At 39.7% G+C, this 17,889-nt stretch overlaps 1 protein-coding gene across 4 annotated transcripts in view; it reads right to left on the bottom strand.

Moving 5' to 3' along the window:
- LOC146332762 (protein diaphanous homolog 3-like) overlaps window positions 1-17,889 on the bottom strand; it is a 225,916-nt gene that overhangs the window by 101,208 nt on the left and 106,819 nt on the right. For all 4 annotated transcript variants that reach the window (XM_084715020.1, XM_084715038.1, XM_084715028.1 and 1 more), the window contains 2 exons: window positions 15,828-16,067; window positions 10,540-10,669 (listed from right to left, as the gene is read on the bottom strand). In XM_084715020.1, the coding sequence (XP_084571146.1) occupies window positions 10,540-10,669; window positions 15,828-16,067 (370 nt within the window). The remainder of the gene's footprint in view (window positions 1-10,539; window positions 10,670-15,827; window positions 16,068-17,889) is intronic.

Below are 17,889 nucleotides of genomic sequence, written 5' to 3'. Positions count from 1 at the left end.
TTTAGTCTTACCAACAGGTGCACGGATCATGCAGGTGGGAGAGCAGGGTAATGCTGCGCCTAACTTTCTGTTAAGTTGGTCATGGCTGACACTTAAAGCTAGTCTCTGAATATAGCATATGGCTTAAATTACCCTGATTAGACCCTGCTTGACAAAAAGGCATAAGCTGCTTATTTTTAAGTAGTTTCAAATGTCCCTTGATCCTAATACATGCCTTACGAAAAGGGAAAAAAAGAGGGAGAGAACTTCAATGTAGCTAAGCCTCTGACTGAATTTATATCATAAACCCCATTTACTGATGGGAACATACTGTCTTGGACACACACCCACACACTTGTTCAATCAGACATCTTCACTACAAGTATTCTAAAAGGTGTGCATTAGCTGAAGTTGTACAATTTCTCTTAAAATTTTAACTTTAATGGAGTGTCAACATGGTCTTTTCACTGCAGGTGGAGTTCAGCATGTGAATGTACATATAAAAAGAACACATTCATGCGTTCAGCTGGTGCTTTTCATTCTGCTGTCACTCCTGATTTAGAAAGAAGGCCAAACACTGGAGTAACAAAGAGAGGACTTATGAAAGAAAATCACCATGCAACACTCACTACTCAGTACATCTACTGCATCTGTACCTGACAAATCATTATCACATCAGTTCCTTCTATTCATTGCATTTTTCACTTTGTCCTTAAGTCCTATTTTTACTCTGTTAGCAAGTTATATGTTTATCTTCATTATCATGCATTCTCCTCTGTGTTTTTTCTTCTCTGGTTCTAGTTAACAGTCAGCCGGAGACACCGAAAATGCCACAGCACACCATTCCTTTAAAAATCTTGTCACACGCTACATTGTGACCAATGATGTCTCAATCAGAGCAGTATTCACAGAGCAGCTGCCCTGCACCGACTGACTCTTACATTGATTTTACTGTGTAAAAAAAAAACATCCTGCCAATATGGATAGTGAAATTGTATCTGGATTTTTACACAAATCCTGACATAATCCTGTCAAATATTTGGAAAATGACAGGTTTGTGTCATAACCATTATAAATGTAGAATCACGCGACATTTGTTCACTTGATATCAGTCTAAAATAAAATCTTAAAAGACCTGCAAACCCCTCGTCTCTTCCTGTTGTTCTAAGCATGAAGGACAGCCTGTGGTCGCAACAAAAGTCACAAGATATCTACAGTTACTGTTTGGTTTGTTCATTCCTGGCCAATGTAGAACCTAGGGCTGCAACTAACAGTTATTTTCATTAACAATTAATCTGTCAATCATTTTCTCAAATAACCAATCAGTTATTTGGTCCATAAAATGTCAGAAAAGAGTGAGCTTTCCAAACCCAAGGTGGCCTCAGATGTCTTGTTATGTCCACAAACAGCTTTTAATCTGCTAATCGTTGCAGCATTAGTAGAAACATGGCGGTGCAACATGGCAGAGCCACACCCACTGTTCTAAGGTAACAAAAACACATGTAGAAAAATCTGACTAAAACCTATGTTTTATTACCTCAAAACCAAACAAAATAATAATTGAAATTGCTTATATTTCACAGAGGTTGACAAATTAACAAAATTAAACTATAAAGATAATAATGAACTTCAGTTTGTTGAAATAAAATATTTACACTTAGTTGCATTGAATTATAATGTATTTATCCAATTTAATCTTTTTAAAAAGCATATTGTACCAAAACAGACTTAGAATCAGATGTAAATTATCTAATTATATTATCTCTATCTTCATGACAAAGGTACAGGGTGATAGTAATCTTTTTAAAGGGTCAAGCTACTCTCTGTCTTGGCTCCTTGGCCCTGTTTTATTATGCTATAGGTGAATGTTATAACTTAAGTGTGTTACTATGTGTTAACTCTATGCTGCCTTTATGACTATCTCTAGTAAAAAGAAAGATGATGTGTCACATACACATCAACTAGTCACACATTCGGTGACTAGTTGAGACAGAAAACCTCATCAAAATCTCAATCAAAATCTGTCCTTTTTACAGGGACATACTGTGTGATATTTTAGGACAAGGAGGCTGCTAAATGAAATGAAATGCAGGACAGGTGTTCTTCCTTTCAGCAAACTGGGTGCTGTGCACAGTCACACATCAGCAGCGCTCAGTACTAACACTCATAAATCTCTAAATACCAAGGCCCGAGTTAACTGTTGTTGGTGAAGTATTGAGGAATTTTCTTTGTGATTTTGGATAATTGTTATTGGTATGATCCTGACATGCTCAACTATCTTTATTGACCCTTCTTAACACTGCCCCTTTTCACCTTGTGCTCCAATGACAGTTGAGTAAATCAGTCAGATTTTCTCCTTTTCTGTTTCCTGTACTTACATAGCCTTCGCTATGTGTCAGGCTCATCTACGTTGAAAAGAAAAGCAGTTTTTGAAGATTTTAAAACATGTTGCTGAGGAACCTAATGAAACGCTAAATAACTGGCTAGGTAATCCACATCAATCATTAGCTAGATGGTTAGCTATCATTTTGCTAACATTACCTAACTTAAGATGTGACCCTATATGTCGCTTTTACAGCAAGAATAGAGAGTTCACCGAGGTACCAAGCATGCTTAACTGTCACTGAGACACAATGCAAAAAGGTGCAGGACTGACCGATTGATTCTACCAAATGCTAGTTGACCCGCCATCCGTCAAAAATAGACTCAGTGCATATTTGAAGCGGAGCGGAGAGCCGCTACTGGGACCTGTCGAGGCGCTGGTGGAATCACAAGCATTGTGTAGCATGGCTGCGATCTGCTCCGTCTGGCTGGTGGAATTTAGCCATTTGGAAAGGTCAACTAGGAATTCTATTAGCAGGTTAGTACAGTAGTAGAAAACAAAACTGTCACAGAACTGTCAGCTTGTTGCATTCAGTTTTCCATCTTCAGCCTGATTTTGCCTTCACTCCATCCATGGGGGAGGGAGATTTGAGCTTCCCTAACATATCACTCATAGGGATCAATGTAGCCACCTGAGTCTAACGTTATCATGACTTGACACTGGTAGTGCTACTTAAAAATTAATTTTGAACAGCTTCAACTGTATTTATCTTGTTAATAGCGTCTCCCTGGTTCTGGCGCACAGTTCGACAGTGTTCGACAACAGTTTGACAATGGCTTTAGTCCTGCCTGTCGCACTGATCGGCTAATCGCTATTCCTCCGGTGACACTCACCAGATCAATTGCTTTTGCAATTGAGGAATCATCGCTGTTTCATGTCATGATGCCAGACAAACCAGTGAAGTTGTGGCTTTGAAGGTCTGGACCCAGACAACTGTGTCTGTACTCTTCTGCCTCTGAGCTTAAAGGCTAATGGCCTCTTTACAGAAATTATTCAGCACTCATAAAATAACTGCAAATCTTTGACTAAATATTCAATGACTTCCGTATGGCTGATGCCCAATATGATTAGTATGATTGATAAAATTGTCCAAAAAACATTATAGTAAACAATCAGAAACTGACATCTCACCTGCTCTATCATTTCCATTTTAATCATTGTCTCTCTTTCCAAAAAGCCTTCTGCATAACCAAGCAACCAAAATCAGCTGAATGAGGTGAGGGCTCTCACCTCAAGCAGAGGTGAGAGGAGGGCAGACAGGCAGTCTGTTAATAGAAATAATTAATAAATAATTAAAGCCCAGAGATATGCTCAAAGTGTGTTTATGTAAATTGCCATCACCAATCAGAACCAGGGTTGTATTTGCACAGCAGCTTGCAGTGACGCTTTTTTTTTTGATCAGTTAGAAACAAACAACAGAAACTCAACCAGTCACTAAAAGAATAATGGCCAATTGATTTTGGCCAAACACCTAGGGTGATTTAAATTTTTTAAGTGCAGGGAACAACTAGCAGAATGTCCATGGCAGACCAGACTGAAAGTTAATGAAAAAAAGTTATTTAATTATATTTATTATGTAGAATGAAACAAGAACTTCAATTTGGGACAGTTTGGAAAAGTTGAAAGAGGACTGCAGGGCAGTTGGGAGACACTGAGGAAAACCTGTAAATCTGGAGCCTTGTGCAGAATATGCATATTGTGTGTTTGAATGATTGTAGATTATTACAGTTTGTGTGTTAGTTGTAGTACACGCCATTATCAAGAGATATAACAGGCTCTGTATGAGTAAGGGCTAATTTGTTATGAGCTTCCGTGGCAGTTTGCATTTAATGTCTCTAAGTGAAACTGTCCTTTCTATTGAACAATTTTCTTATTGTTATTGATGCCGTGCCTGTTGTTGATACGTGTCACTATTGTTTTACTGCACAGCCCTACACGCAGGTGACAAAAATTGTGGCATATGCTTCAGGCGAAAATCTGCCAGGGATTGATCAGAGGATCGTGCGTGAGCGTGAGTACGGCAGCTGGAATATTTTGTTAAACACACAGAGATGTGTTTCTAAACAGATGATGCTGATGCTCAATATAAACACACATCTGTCATTTACAACTTAAGAATTGTGAAATAATTGCTCTGTGGTACAGTGACAGGCAGGGCGGGAGATAAAACATAAAAGGCTGTTTCCATGTCTTCTCTGTTCTCTCTGGCCACCCGGCTCTTGTTTTCTCTTTCTGTGTGTTAAAGTGTGAGTGATTTTTATGAGCAGTGGGGCCTGAATGCCTCCGTGGTCCAGAGGGGTTGCAGACAGATATAGGATGTTTTAGAAGAATAATAATTGGAATATTTGTAGAGGTCAAATCCCCCATTGACATCCTTTTATTGCTCTGCTAACCTGCTGTGCAATAAATGAGACTGAGTGGAGCACACAACTGTACATACTCACAAACAGCCCCACTACACACACTCTGCTCCACTATAGATCATCCTTTGATGTATGGAAATTAAGAGACTGAAAAAAAAATGCAGATCTGCCCTTTGAGGCCAAAGTCTGACAGACAAGTGTGAGCAGACTGATGGTGCCAGAGGCTGGGAACTGGAGACTTGTAATGCAAGAAATCCTGGTGCACACACTCAACGTGCTTCTACATACAAAAAAAGAGCATGAAGGTCACTGAATTGCACAGTGGAGAATGTTCATTCTATATACTTTAAACCTGAGGCTCATCGCTCAGACTGCATGTCGAAAAACAACAGCAAGAAGCCTGAACCATCTCAATATAGATGAATCCTCACATTATTCCTTAATGACTTCTCAGGGCCACAAGCCTTGAACAGAAACTGAACCAAAACAGCTTTTCCGTCTTTGCTGCAAAACAAAATTTATGCAGACATGTCTATTTAGTATTACGCATAGCTTTCCAAGTGAGCGATGTCTCTGCTGCTGACAGGCGGTATTTGAAGAGTTACAAGCTGAAGTAGCCTGGTTGAGCACATTAATATGTGTCCATGTTTGTCTGATTTCAACATCAAACTCGGCACCAAGTACCACGCTACAAACCACCCTAATTGTCCAAACCTGACTGCTGCATATTTTGCGCCTCTGTTTGTAATGAGGGACGAAAGACATAGGAGAAGGAAGGGACAGAGAGCAAGATTGATGGACCAAATCCCAGACAGAGAGACAGACAAGAAAGATAGACAGACAGACTGAGAGATATTGACAGACAGATAAATAGATACACAGATAGATACATAGAAAATGACAGAGAGAGGCAGCACACCAGGACTGCTTCTCCATGTCAGGAGAAATAATGATTGTAGTGCTGAAAAGAAGAGAGAGGGGCAGAAATAAGAAGGCAGACACAAAGGAACCCTGAACTAAGCTGCAGTTTTGCTTCCATGAGAGACGGGATTGGCAATGGGGGAAACGAAGGCTGTGTTACACACAGTCAAAAGACAGCAGCTCTTGCAACAGAAGCGCAAATCATTACTGCTACCTCTATCCAACCCTGTTTTCATGCTCAAGTAAGCTCTTTGGTTAGCGTCTATGAATGTAATGCAGCCTTTTAGTGTGTCTTCAGGCCTCCAGAATGGCTGTCAGACCTGATGAAAAGGAAGCCACTCAAGAGCATGGTTTACAAAGACGAAATGGGATTTGTGCGTCTGAATACTAGATATGGAGAGATGAGACACTTAGTGTATGCATCTCATAATGGTACAGAAACACAGAGGAAGACAGTGACAGAAAAAAGAAGACTACAATCTATATAAATGCAAATATACACGCAGCTTAAATCCATGAAGTAAGGAGGTGGACAAAGCTTGAAGAGAGAGCCAAGCACTGTGCTTTCCATTGATCTCACTCTTGTACTTATGAGTCTTGGCCAAAGGCTTGTGGACGCGCAGCACAGTTGGGAGAAATGAAACACTCAACAGGAGCATCGTTATCCACAGATTATTAAAGGACCAACAAAACCTGGAGGGGCCCTACAAGGAGGAGTCAAAACAATAAAGTCACACATTTCATCTTCACTCCTTTTTTCTTCTCCTCACCCTTTCCTTCACTCCCACCTGCTGGGAACCGAGCAGTGGGTAAAATCTTCTTTGGAGTGGTGAGAAACATGCTGTGACAGTCTGACCACACACACACACACACACACACACACACACACACACACACACACACACATATAAACACACAGACTGCAGCTCACTACATCCTCCTGAGAGTTGCCTATGGCAGTATGAACAAAGAACATGACTGAGTCTCCTCTGACCACCCAGTCTGTCCCTGCTTGACTGTGACCTTTACCATACTCTGAATAGACTGGCCAAACTCACAGCAGTGTGTGAGTGTGTTTGTGTGTAAGACGTGTGTGTCAAAGTCTAGTGAAAAAAATCAATTTGTGTTAAACAAACACAGAAACTTAGTGTCCACCTGAAACAGAAATCAGAGTGCTGTTTGCTTCTGCATATTTCCATGTTGCCTGTAAAAACAGGAAGTTAGGACGGGACTTCGCAGTAGGCCATAACGCTGAAGGGGCATTAAAGTGACACCCCCATAGCCATACAGCTACAGCGCAGAGGTCTTTTAACCTAACCGACTCTTCCTGGATGGGAGCTCCCAGTGAACACATTGAGACTGGGCCCAAACGCTGCCTCAGAGACCGACAAAGGACTGACGACACAGGCCAATATGGTTTATATATAATACATTATATGTAATATCTCAGTATTTTCAGGCATTTCCACTATATTCAATATATATCTCAATATACACATTTTATCTAAAATAACATATTGGAAATTCTCAAATAGTACACACATATGTTGATCTTATAGAATATGATCTATTGCAGTAGCTTAAAGTTGAAGCTGAGCAGCCGGAGAACATCTTTCTCCATAATAAATTATCCAGTTTCACACAAATCAGTGAACAGAGTCATTAAGTTTTTAAACATCTTGGAAGACACATCGATGTACCATACTGTGGCTAACAAGCTAACTAATGAATCGGCCATAGCTCTGCACCGCTGAAAGTTGAAGACTGATTGACAGGTGAATGTCATAAAATTATTGGTTGGTTACAGAAACACCCATCACGTTTTGTTTTATAGGAAGAAAAAAAATTTTTTTATATAAAAACACAAAGATTCTTTTGGGCATATATTGTTAAATGCAGTTCATAATATAGCCAGGGATATAATCTTAAGGGTTAAAAAAAAAAAAAGATTTTTCATTTCATCTTAACTGTAAACTACATTCAGTCTATTGTTCTTCACCTGAGCACTACACATGACCTAAGTATTCTCTTGAAAAATAAGCCCATAACTCTTGTAAATGTGCTACAGCAGGAGATTAATGTTTGTATCAAACAGCAGTGCAGATGAGCAGAGCGTATCATAGATCAAACACTAAACAGGTAAAATACAATTCATGTTTACAGAATCAACAAGCATCTAACCCCAGAGTAAACCCCAGAGAGTTACAAAACTGGGAAGGTACAAGTAAAGCTCAAAGTGAAACAGAAGAACACAGAAGAAGAGTGTTCCATTTCTGTCTAAGTAAGAGCATTGTCTAGGTAGGCCATTCTGTTTATGCATTAAGCTCTCCAAACCAAATCAAATCCTGGATCTCTCACTACTGATCAAATACAGCAATGCAACATAATATAATTTTATCTCTCTAGTGGTGACTGAATGTCTTCTTCATTACCACTGTTTATGAGGTTGTGATCTTGAAACTTATCTCTTCCCCAAGATTACTTTGCAAAAGCTCAGGTAAAAGTTTTGTTTGGAAGCTGATGGATCTTAGTAGTTAATCTTAACAGATATTTAAAGCGGTTTTAATGCTGGTCCCACAATACAGGATAATTGGCCAGATTTTTGCATTGTACAGTGAAGGAGGGGTTCCCGATTCCAGGTTGGTCTGAACAGATTTCTACCCAAATGATCCTGTAGTGTGAGGGGTTGCCAGACACAGTCTTAATGTTATGGTCTGGATTGGAGCCTCCTCTGTTTTGAATCCTAAATATCAAACATGTTTAGTATTTATGACTTGAAATCCTGCAGTGTGAAAGGAACAGCAATGGAATATTGAGCAAAAAATCTGCAATAGCCAACAAGAAGGATGTGACTGGGACATGGAACCAACAGGTTCAAAATTTGTAATTTATAATGTACATTATACATTACACAATGCATGACGTACATTATACATCAGCTCTTGCTGTAAAATGTATAAGCCATGCTGATTCTCCTCAGCCAAAACTTCATTTTTCTTTTTTGGTGCAAAGTGCAAACACAAGTGCAACCAGCTGATTATGACAGCCTGGCTTAATGTTTGCTTTTTTTCAGAAGTCACTACTGACCACAGTTTGAGTTCTAAAATCGTTTAATATAAACGCCAAGTGTGTGGTCCTGCATCTTGACTGAATCATCTGGTGTGTGCATTCTTATGATGAAAATATTAAAAAATGGTTAAATCTGTCATTATGTGAGTGTTCTCCCATTAATTTAAATCTAAGATTTGAAAATTCTCTAATGTGAACCAGGCTCAAACGAAGGCACTGTTCAGACCTGGTAATAACATGCATCGTGGGTGACCAATCACAAATGGACAGCCGTGAGTACAGGTGTGAACGCAGCCAGGGTGCCTTCGAGAGCCGATCACTCACACCACATTAGGTGGTCTGACAACATGTGACCACATTCTTTCGGCGGTGTTTACAAAATGTGTCCTGGCCCACATTAAAGTCTCACCTACTCAAATGACATCCTCTAAGTACAACATTTGTTTCCGTGATATGCAAATTACATGTTTAGACAGTGGATGTTTGTGAACACATGAGCAGCCACAATATCCGCAGACTCCCTCAAAAGATCACACGATTTTGAGAGCTGTTGAGTCAGGAGAAACTTTATAAACATTGTGAAACACTGTCTATGACAAATTCGTAATTTTTTGGCCTTGTTGTAATTTTGCTAAATGGTATTAAATAGGTTGTTTCTTTCTTCTGAGAAAAAAAAATGTGTCAGTTTGCCAGCGAATTGGCTACTACTGTTGAGCCGCTGTAGTTAAAAACAACAACGCATTTTGCAAACGTGTTTATGTGCATATAGAGCGAGGAAGTGAAATTGCTACATTGCATCCTTAATCACTTGTGCTTTCTTGGAAATTTGGCATTAAATGCAGTAGATTAAGTTGTTTGTTTCCTTGTAAAAAATCATTGTACTCCTTTGCCTTTCTTCCTCAGTCACACGTTAACACCATGTCAGAACAGGCTCGAAGGCTCATGATATCAGCACTTTATTTGACTAGAGAACACACACAGCTCATTATCTTTTTAGAGTTCATGATATCAGTCATTTATGTGGCTGGACAACCCACGCAGCTCATTATATTTTCATTATTCTCACCTTACCAATTATTTACCACTGCCTTTGTCTATTGTTTATGCCAGGCAATACCACCTAATGGCCACCATCAAAGAAGAAACCAAAGTGTTCTAAATTTTGAAAGTATGATTCAGTTTCAGTATCATGCCCTAAGTTGTCTAAAAGCACACTGAACATAAGATAACATAAAAGGTTTTTGTGATTTAACTCAAAGCTAAAGAGACAGACAGATTTCGAAAAAGCTGCAAAAGCGAGAGGAAAAAATGAAAGTGTCTTTTTTTTTTATTTATGACTTTTGTTTGCTCAAAGAATAGTCTACGTATTTTTGTCCTAATTTAGCATTTGCAAGACCAATTGGCAAAGCCCTGTTGGTAAACAGCGCTAGGGATGTTGATTTCAAGGGGGAATGAATGAAACTCCCTGTGCTCTGGGAGAGCTAAAGAACTTAAGTTGACACCGGCAGGAAACCAAAATAACTGCAATAATCACACTGTGATATCGCCTTAGAGGAAGTGGGAGGTAGATGCTGTGCTAAAATTATCCAGTAGCAAAGTAGTTGTTACTTGATAATTAGAGTAGTCATTCTTCCATGCTTAAAAAGAGTGACAATAAAGAATGTCCTGCACCTTGATGCAGGTAAACAACATCTTTTGTTTCCTCTGAGTTTGTATTAAATCTGTCTGTTTTTATAAGACCTAAATACACCAAAACTGTCAGGATACCTTAAGAGTGTGTGTATGTGGGTGGGGATTTTTGAATGTGGGTAGCATTTATATTACCTCTGCTGGCTCGGTCCACATGCTCCAGATCTTCAACAAACTTCAGCACATTTGGAAATTCTTCCTCACATACTTGCGCCAAGAAGTGGAGTAATGTGGTCTTTTGGTCCGCTGACTTTGTGTCCTTTAGCTAAAACACACATACATAAACAAATACAGTTACACGCAGAGCCCTAAGACAGTAAAAACAGGATTTCTGCAGGTTTTTATATCCAGACTGTAAAAGAAGTACAAAAGTTCACCAGTTTAAATTACCTTTATTTAACTGATGTTGAGCTACTGTGTGTGCTTAAATAAATTCTGACCGGGCTTCACAGTTTATTGGGGTTTCCCATGTTGGTTTTGTTTGTCGTTGTTACGGGGTGACTGAACAATGAGGATCTAAGATTTAAGATCTTTCAAAATCATATTAAAGACATTTTAAGGCCTTTAATTCAGATTGTTGCTCTGATTAGGGACAGGTTGATGGCACATATTGCCAGTTTGTGCGGTTATTTAAAGTGTCACATGCAAACTCTCTCCATTTGTTGTAACAGGTAATGCTCTATTACTAGGGAAGGAAGGAAGGAAAAAATCAATATAAATTTGTATAATACATTTTACCTTAAAGTCCTACTGACATCATATTTAGTCATTCTATTTCTAGTCAAAAATAATGTCAACATATTTTTTTAAAAAGAGCACTATGTAACCATTGCACTTACACAGAAATGAGCACAGCAGTCCGAATAGCAAGTTTGAGCAATAGAATATTAAACAGGTTGTAAATCTGTTTAATATATGATCCGTGGTTGAAGAAAGTGGTTTCCCGCCACCCCCTTCCCCCGCAGACACGACGGGAGCCCTGGATGCGCACAACCTCGTAAAATGACAATAACAAGCAACGACGAGTCCTCCACTGTAAACTGATCAGCTGTTTACAAGTGTCAATTGCCTGCCAACGTAAAGTTAAGCCCATCGTCCTTAAAACAAGCGGCTGCACCGCAGCCGTAGTACTCATGTCAAGTGAAGCGAGTATTTCAACTTAACATGTTTCCTTGATCTCTGATGACAAATTGTGGCCATTTTTATGATTGATTACTGTAAATATAGTACACATTTCTCCTTTAATTTAAAAAAAAGAAAGAAAGACACTTTGGGAAATATCAGAACTGCTCCTTTTCGTCTCAGCCAGCTGGAGGGTCAGGTGGCTGTCTGTGTGAATGACAGCTGCTGGCAGGCTGCCAGAATGTCAGTGTTACACTGTAGAAGAAGTGAGCAAACTTGAGCTGTAGCCTACATGTCATGTGCAGACAGTGGGTTGTTAGCGGTATTGAAGAGTGAGAAGAACACCTGCATTCAAACTGACCGAAGTGACATTTTTGGTCAGTGATGTAGCTTTACATGTTGTTTAATGTGCTGCAGCTCAGCAGCTTATGAGCTATCTAGCCTGCAAACTGATTTCAACAGCAACTTTTCTGTGGTGCAGGATAAGATGTGTGTTCATGTTTGTAGGTTAGATAAGAAGGAGATTTTTGCTGGAATATCAGTGTGGGTTGTTGTTCAGTCTATGGCTGTTTTGTTGTGCAACTGGCACTGGACTGTCTGCCCTGCCTAACTATGATCGAAGAGGCTACTGCTTTAGGCAAGATTAAATTTGCGGTGTCAAAATAAGGTCTCCAACTACATAGACGCATACCTATCAGTATTACATAGAATGAAGGCAAAACTGGTGGGTACCAACATGAAACCAAAAAATATAGATTAGAAATTTCTCCCTTTTGGTTTGATGCTTTTTCTAAAAGCAGAACACAGGACAAGTGATTTACAGTGAAGATATGGATGCTGCAGCAGACAAATAATGCAATTTAAATTCAGTAGGACTTAAAAAAGACAGTTGTAACTATGGATGTAACGTGACAAAGGAAATCGACCTTCATTCAGCACTTAAAGCCATTTCAGTAGCTTTATAAATGCTGAGTGTTGACATTGCTACAGATGATTTCATGTCGCACGCTCATGCCGCAGATGCATATTCGCAATGCGATGACCTCTCCTGTGCTTTGTGCCTCTCTCTCCCTTTACACGCAACAATTTTTCAATTTCTCTGATAAATTTCCATCATTGCTCCTTTACAGTCTAATTCCAAGATGTCTCTCAGTATCCCCGCCAAACATCCCTCCTGTGGAGTGCGTTGCTGTGTATCTCTCTAGGTGATCTATTGGTAGACAGCAGTGTATTCAGCCCCGCTGGGTTTAATCATGTTTGTATTATCTCCTCTAATCAAACATTCTCATCTCTCTTTTCATTTCTGTTTTCCAATTTTTTCAAAAGCTTCAAGTGCTCGCCCACAAAAGGTCCCTCTCTGAATTTAGATGGATGGTAATCATAGTTGACAATGTAAACATTTTGCTTTTTCCAGTTGGGCTGGGTGCAATTTTCCTGTGCTGTGGAGTGTGCCATGGAATTAAGCTGTCAAACTCCGGGCAGGCACGAAGGTGATGTCTTCCTCTGTGTATCCTGCCTCTGACATCGACTCACACCTTGGTGCCACAACATACAAGCATGAAGATAAGGAAGCAGACACACCGGGAGAGCAGCTCTACACCAAAAAACATTTTTCTTCATAGATTTTTATTAAGTGATTATATTATTACCACACAAATTAAACAAATCTATAATGTATGTATGAATCCATGTTTGTGTGCGCATGTGCACTAGTGCTTATATGAACATAAGCACCCAAGTCTAACAGGCAGAGAGGTGGCAGTGATGAATGGCTGCAGTGGTTGTTACTGTGGAAACTGCATTAAGTGCCAACAGCTGTAATGTAACCACTGGAGGAGCCTCCTACTACTCCAGGATCTGACTCTGTTCTCTCCATCACTATCATGGAGAGAAACTTCATGTTCTGTCGTCATGTCATATAAAATCCAAAGGTTTAGGTATTTATTTAGGTATCTGCCCCACGAAGCACGAGGTAGTCCTGCAGGGCGTGTGAGCTTTCAAAGGGATGCTAGCTGCAGCCTCAGTTTATCTATTCTGAGCAGGAGAATGAGAATAAAGTACTCCCAGGGTTTTTGCTGCTTTGATAGATGCCAGCAGATAGACGGGAAAAAAGAAACTGTCCTGTGGGAGTGATAGTTCTCAATCAAATGAAATAGTTTCAAACAATAATTCTAATCACAGCAGCCACTTGTGATCAATTCACTGATAGGGCTCAGCCAAGGTGAAAAAAAAAATCCAGACACGTACATGTTTAGAAGTGAACAATCCGAGAAACACACACGAGTATGTAAACATAGATACTCAGATTACAACACACACACACACACACACACAAACACAACAGATTTACATTTTGCATGTTTGTGCACACAAAAGTCAGTGTAGACACTGACTCTGTCCTCGGGTCATTTAATATGTTTCTGATGACTAACTGTGATTAAAAAGAAGTGTTTTATCTTCAAAACCAAACTCTAAACTTTAAACCAGGGACACTCATTTCGCTCTGCCCAGGGGCCACGTTTGCAAAATGACAGATGGCCAGGGGCAGTTAATGAATAAATATTAATCATATCTATCAGATAAAACGAATAAACATTAAAAGGCTCAAAACTCATTTTTCTTGTAGATTCTTTATTTTCAAACCAAGTAACTGATTAAATTAAAGGTGCCATACACAACACTTAATTCCCGGCCACAGTAGATCACCATCTAAAACCAAAAACAAATGCACACTTTGTTTACTCAAGAAAGTTGGGATAAAACATGTAATCTGAACAAATACTGCTCACAGACCTCAGATCAAACTATCAATCTAGGCAGTGCTGCTAAAATATTGATCAAGATTATATTGCTACATCCCCTATTTCTCCTTTCACAAGAAATATTATAACCAAGCAGCCACCATTTTGGCTCAGATTTACGACAAAGATTTCTGAAACCCAGATGAAACTGTGAAGCTGGAGAGCGCTGATCAAATATGGCTCCAGATTCTGTTCTCACCTCAAAGTTCTTAACCACCCAGCCAAAGTTAAAAGATTAAAAAAACAGTTACGAATATAAAATTGGGTCCCAAAATCATAAACAATGGCTTTCTCTACTCTGAAATGCTGGAGATATGTCCACACATGCTCCACTACCCCAGTGTCAAACACCACTATGACCTGAAAACAACCTGAAACATGGACACTTCATCTAGCAGCTTTATTCAACATGTCCAGACATATTTGAACCACCAGAGCCAGAGGACAGTGACAGAATGCTATTTTCTTTTCTTCTCTTTTGGATTGTTGGAAGTGAAGTGAGCTGAAGTGAACTGGTGGGCTCATTTGGACTGACAGAGTTGCTTAAGGTAGGTTCACAACTGTTACAGAGGGTGAGGTGGTGCAGTTTGTGGGGCTGATATAGTGTTGGGGTACCAGGGCTTCGGCACATCACTGAGACATGAGTCAGTTTTGCCCAAATTACCCCGAACAAAGGAATCATGAACAACAGTTGACCGGTGTGACTCTACTCTACATTACTATATTGCTCTCAGTGTTTTAAAAAGGTTTTAACAACTATGTTCTAACATGTACAATGTATTTAGAAAGAAAACTCTCTTTTTACTTTCCACAGACTTTAAATATAAATTTATCAGAATTATCCATATTTCTTTGCAACTTTTGCTTCTCTTCAGCTGACTGCTCCTCTTCTTCTACTGATCCTGCTGCACTTTACACAGCCTGAAAGGCCATTACACATAAGATACCGCCTTCTCTGTTACCAACGACCTAATTTATCTCATTATACAAAACTGGCATATCTGTTCCTCCTTCCTGAGAAGAACATTGTGAATCAATTTATTTACATTGTGAAGAAAAAGGTCTGAGGGCCACCCAGCACCCTGGCCTATGGGCCACAAGTTGGATATTCAACTTGTGGATAGAATATGGTAATATAATATCCATACTGCAAATGAGCATTTTAAAACATGAGGTTTGTAATTATGTGTAATCAGAGGCTGCAGCAATCGTAATGAGAAGAATCTGGCAGGCCCTCCTCAAGCAAGGATCTAAACAATCTGTTCAGTCTTTACATCATACTTACATTTACTGCAGTGGCTTCAAGATTTTAAAAATGACATATTGCTGATACTATAGTCCAACTTCAAATACGGCTGTGTCAAATCCATAGAAAAAAGTTTATTGCGTTAGCTTTTCTCCTTGAATGTACATCCCACATGTTGACCTACCGTCGCTGAAAGGATGGACTACACACTATATGTGAACAGTTGATGGTTAGGTTGGCATTTCAAACCTCACCTTGCACAGAGAGCTGAGGTCAAAGCCATACGACTGGGCGTTTCGAGAGCCTGCATTCATGTAATTCCCCAGCAGCAGCACCACCTCCAGCAAGCGGCCAAAGGCGCGGCTCTTCCTGACCTCATCACAGGCAGCGTTTACAGCCAGGATATCTGGACGCAGGTTGTTTACCTGCTCCTCGAACTGCAGCCGGAAGAGGATGTGGCTGAGGCGAGGACGCAGCCGCTTCACGCTACTCATCTGGGAAAAGAGAACAAAAAAGTAGAAAAGAATAATAAGAAAAACGGAGTTGTATAGAAAAGAGAATGAAGCAGGGGAGTACAAAAGAAAAAGTAATGAAAATTATGTCCAAGAGAGAGAACAAAGTCAGAGGAAATAGTCGAACTTAAAATAACTACAATCACACTTTTGGCACATTCAGCCAATCTAATTTAAAAGAAATGTATGCAACCAGCATGCTGGAAAGTGTTGCTAGGCAGTAGTAATAGATGCTGGCACTGATTTGATTTGGGACCCAGGTCTGGTAAGTTAATTGTGGAGTTAGTGTCCATATAGGGCAGGCAGCAGAGGGGGTGGAATATACAATAGGCTGCCTTGGATTACCACTCTCACACAATTAGAGAAAATTGGAAAATATTGCATTGGGCCCAGGGCTTGGCCACAGCACTGATTGTGTATGTGAGCGGGGTGGTGCGGAGGGGCGCAGGTTCCAATTGTCTGTTTCACACAACAGCTGGCTGTGTGGTTTGATGTCTTCCATCAAGGGTTTAATTATAGCTACTGTAATGTTATCAAATGACTATTTCAGTGAGTGAGTGAGTGAGTGAGGGTCTGTGTGTGTTTGTGTGTGTGTGTGTTTGTATGAGAGCAAACTAGAGAAAGGAAACAGGGCAAGCGAAGAATATGACAAAATTAAGAAATAGTGAGGTGCACAAGAACCAAACATATTGCTGAAATCGAGCCCAGAGATGGGATGAATGATGTGATAAGGATATTGAGGACATAATATGAGGACAAGAAGAAAAAAAACACACCAGTATGCGGCTACTATTTCCATAAAGGCTACAGAGGGCAGTGGATAAAATGGAGCTGCTCAAGGCAGTATTCAAGGACCAATATGTAACAACTGTCTGGCCAAAAATGAGAAGTGCAGTCCAAATAGCGAGTTGAATAGTAGGTTGAAATCCTGTTTCATATATGATCTATGGTTGAAGTGAGTTGTTTCTCCTCATCCTCTCTTCTCCAGACTCCAGAAAGCTCAAGCAGGAGCACGAGACGAGTGCAAAATTGACAAATTGACAATAACAAGCTCTGTAAGTTGATTGGCTGTTTATAACTGTCAAAGGCAAATCTGTTATCCTGAAAGCAAAAGTCCACTGTTCTGAAAGTGCACACTTTGGAGTTGGAGTTCAGTGACTGGCTGTCTCACTGCCTGCCAGACTCCATTAATCTATTGCTCAATGTAGATGTTATGAACATCTACTCCTTCTAAAAGATTATTAATGATATCTTACGACTCATAAACAGACACTTACTCGTTCAGCGAACATTCAGCATTAATTTGAATTCTGATTAACGTGAAACAGGCATAAAATAGCACAAGTTATGGACCAGGATAGACATGTCAAAGGAGGAAAGGACGGCTGTAGCACTGCTGTCAGAGCAGCGAGTATTTCAACTGAGCATGTTTTCTTTATTTCTCAGGACATATCATGCTCATTTTATGATTTATTACAGATATATTACAGATTTCTCTTTTAACGACATGAAAGAGGATGGGAGAGTGTGAACAGTGAATTCAAAAATTATACACCATATCGTGAAAAAACAAATTAATGTGAGTAAATATTTTGGCAACTTGTAATAAATGTCTCCGTGGAGTGTCAACAAGAATTTAAATCCTAGATGAAAGACTTTAATTCAAAGTACTGCCAATCATGAGGACTGTGACTACACTTGAGCCAGCAGGATGCACATGCTGGTAAACAGAGTGATTCCTCAGATTTCAGGGATTGAAATGAAGTCTCTAAGTTAGCAAACACAACTAATATACAGCAACAAC

This window comes from Lutjanus erythropterus, chromosome 1 (genome assembly GCF_056507025.1).
Source record: "Lutjanus erythropterus isolate fLutEry1 chromosome 1, fLutEry1.hap2, whole genome shotgun sequence".
Classification (NCBI taxonomy): domain Eukaryota; kingdom Metazoa; phylum Chordata; class Actinopteri; order Lutjaniformes; family Lutjanidae; genus Lutjanus; species Lutjanus erythropterus.
The sequence above is the reverse complement of the archived record's forward strand: the minus strand, read 5'-3'. Positions and strand labels throughout refer to the sequence as shown.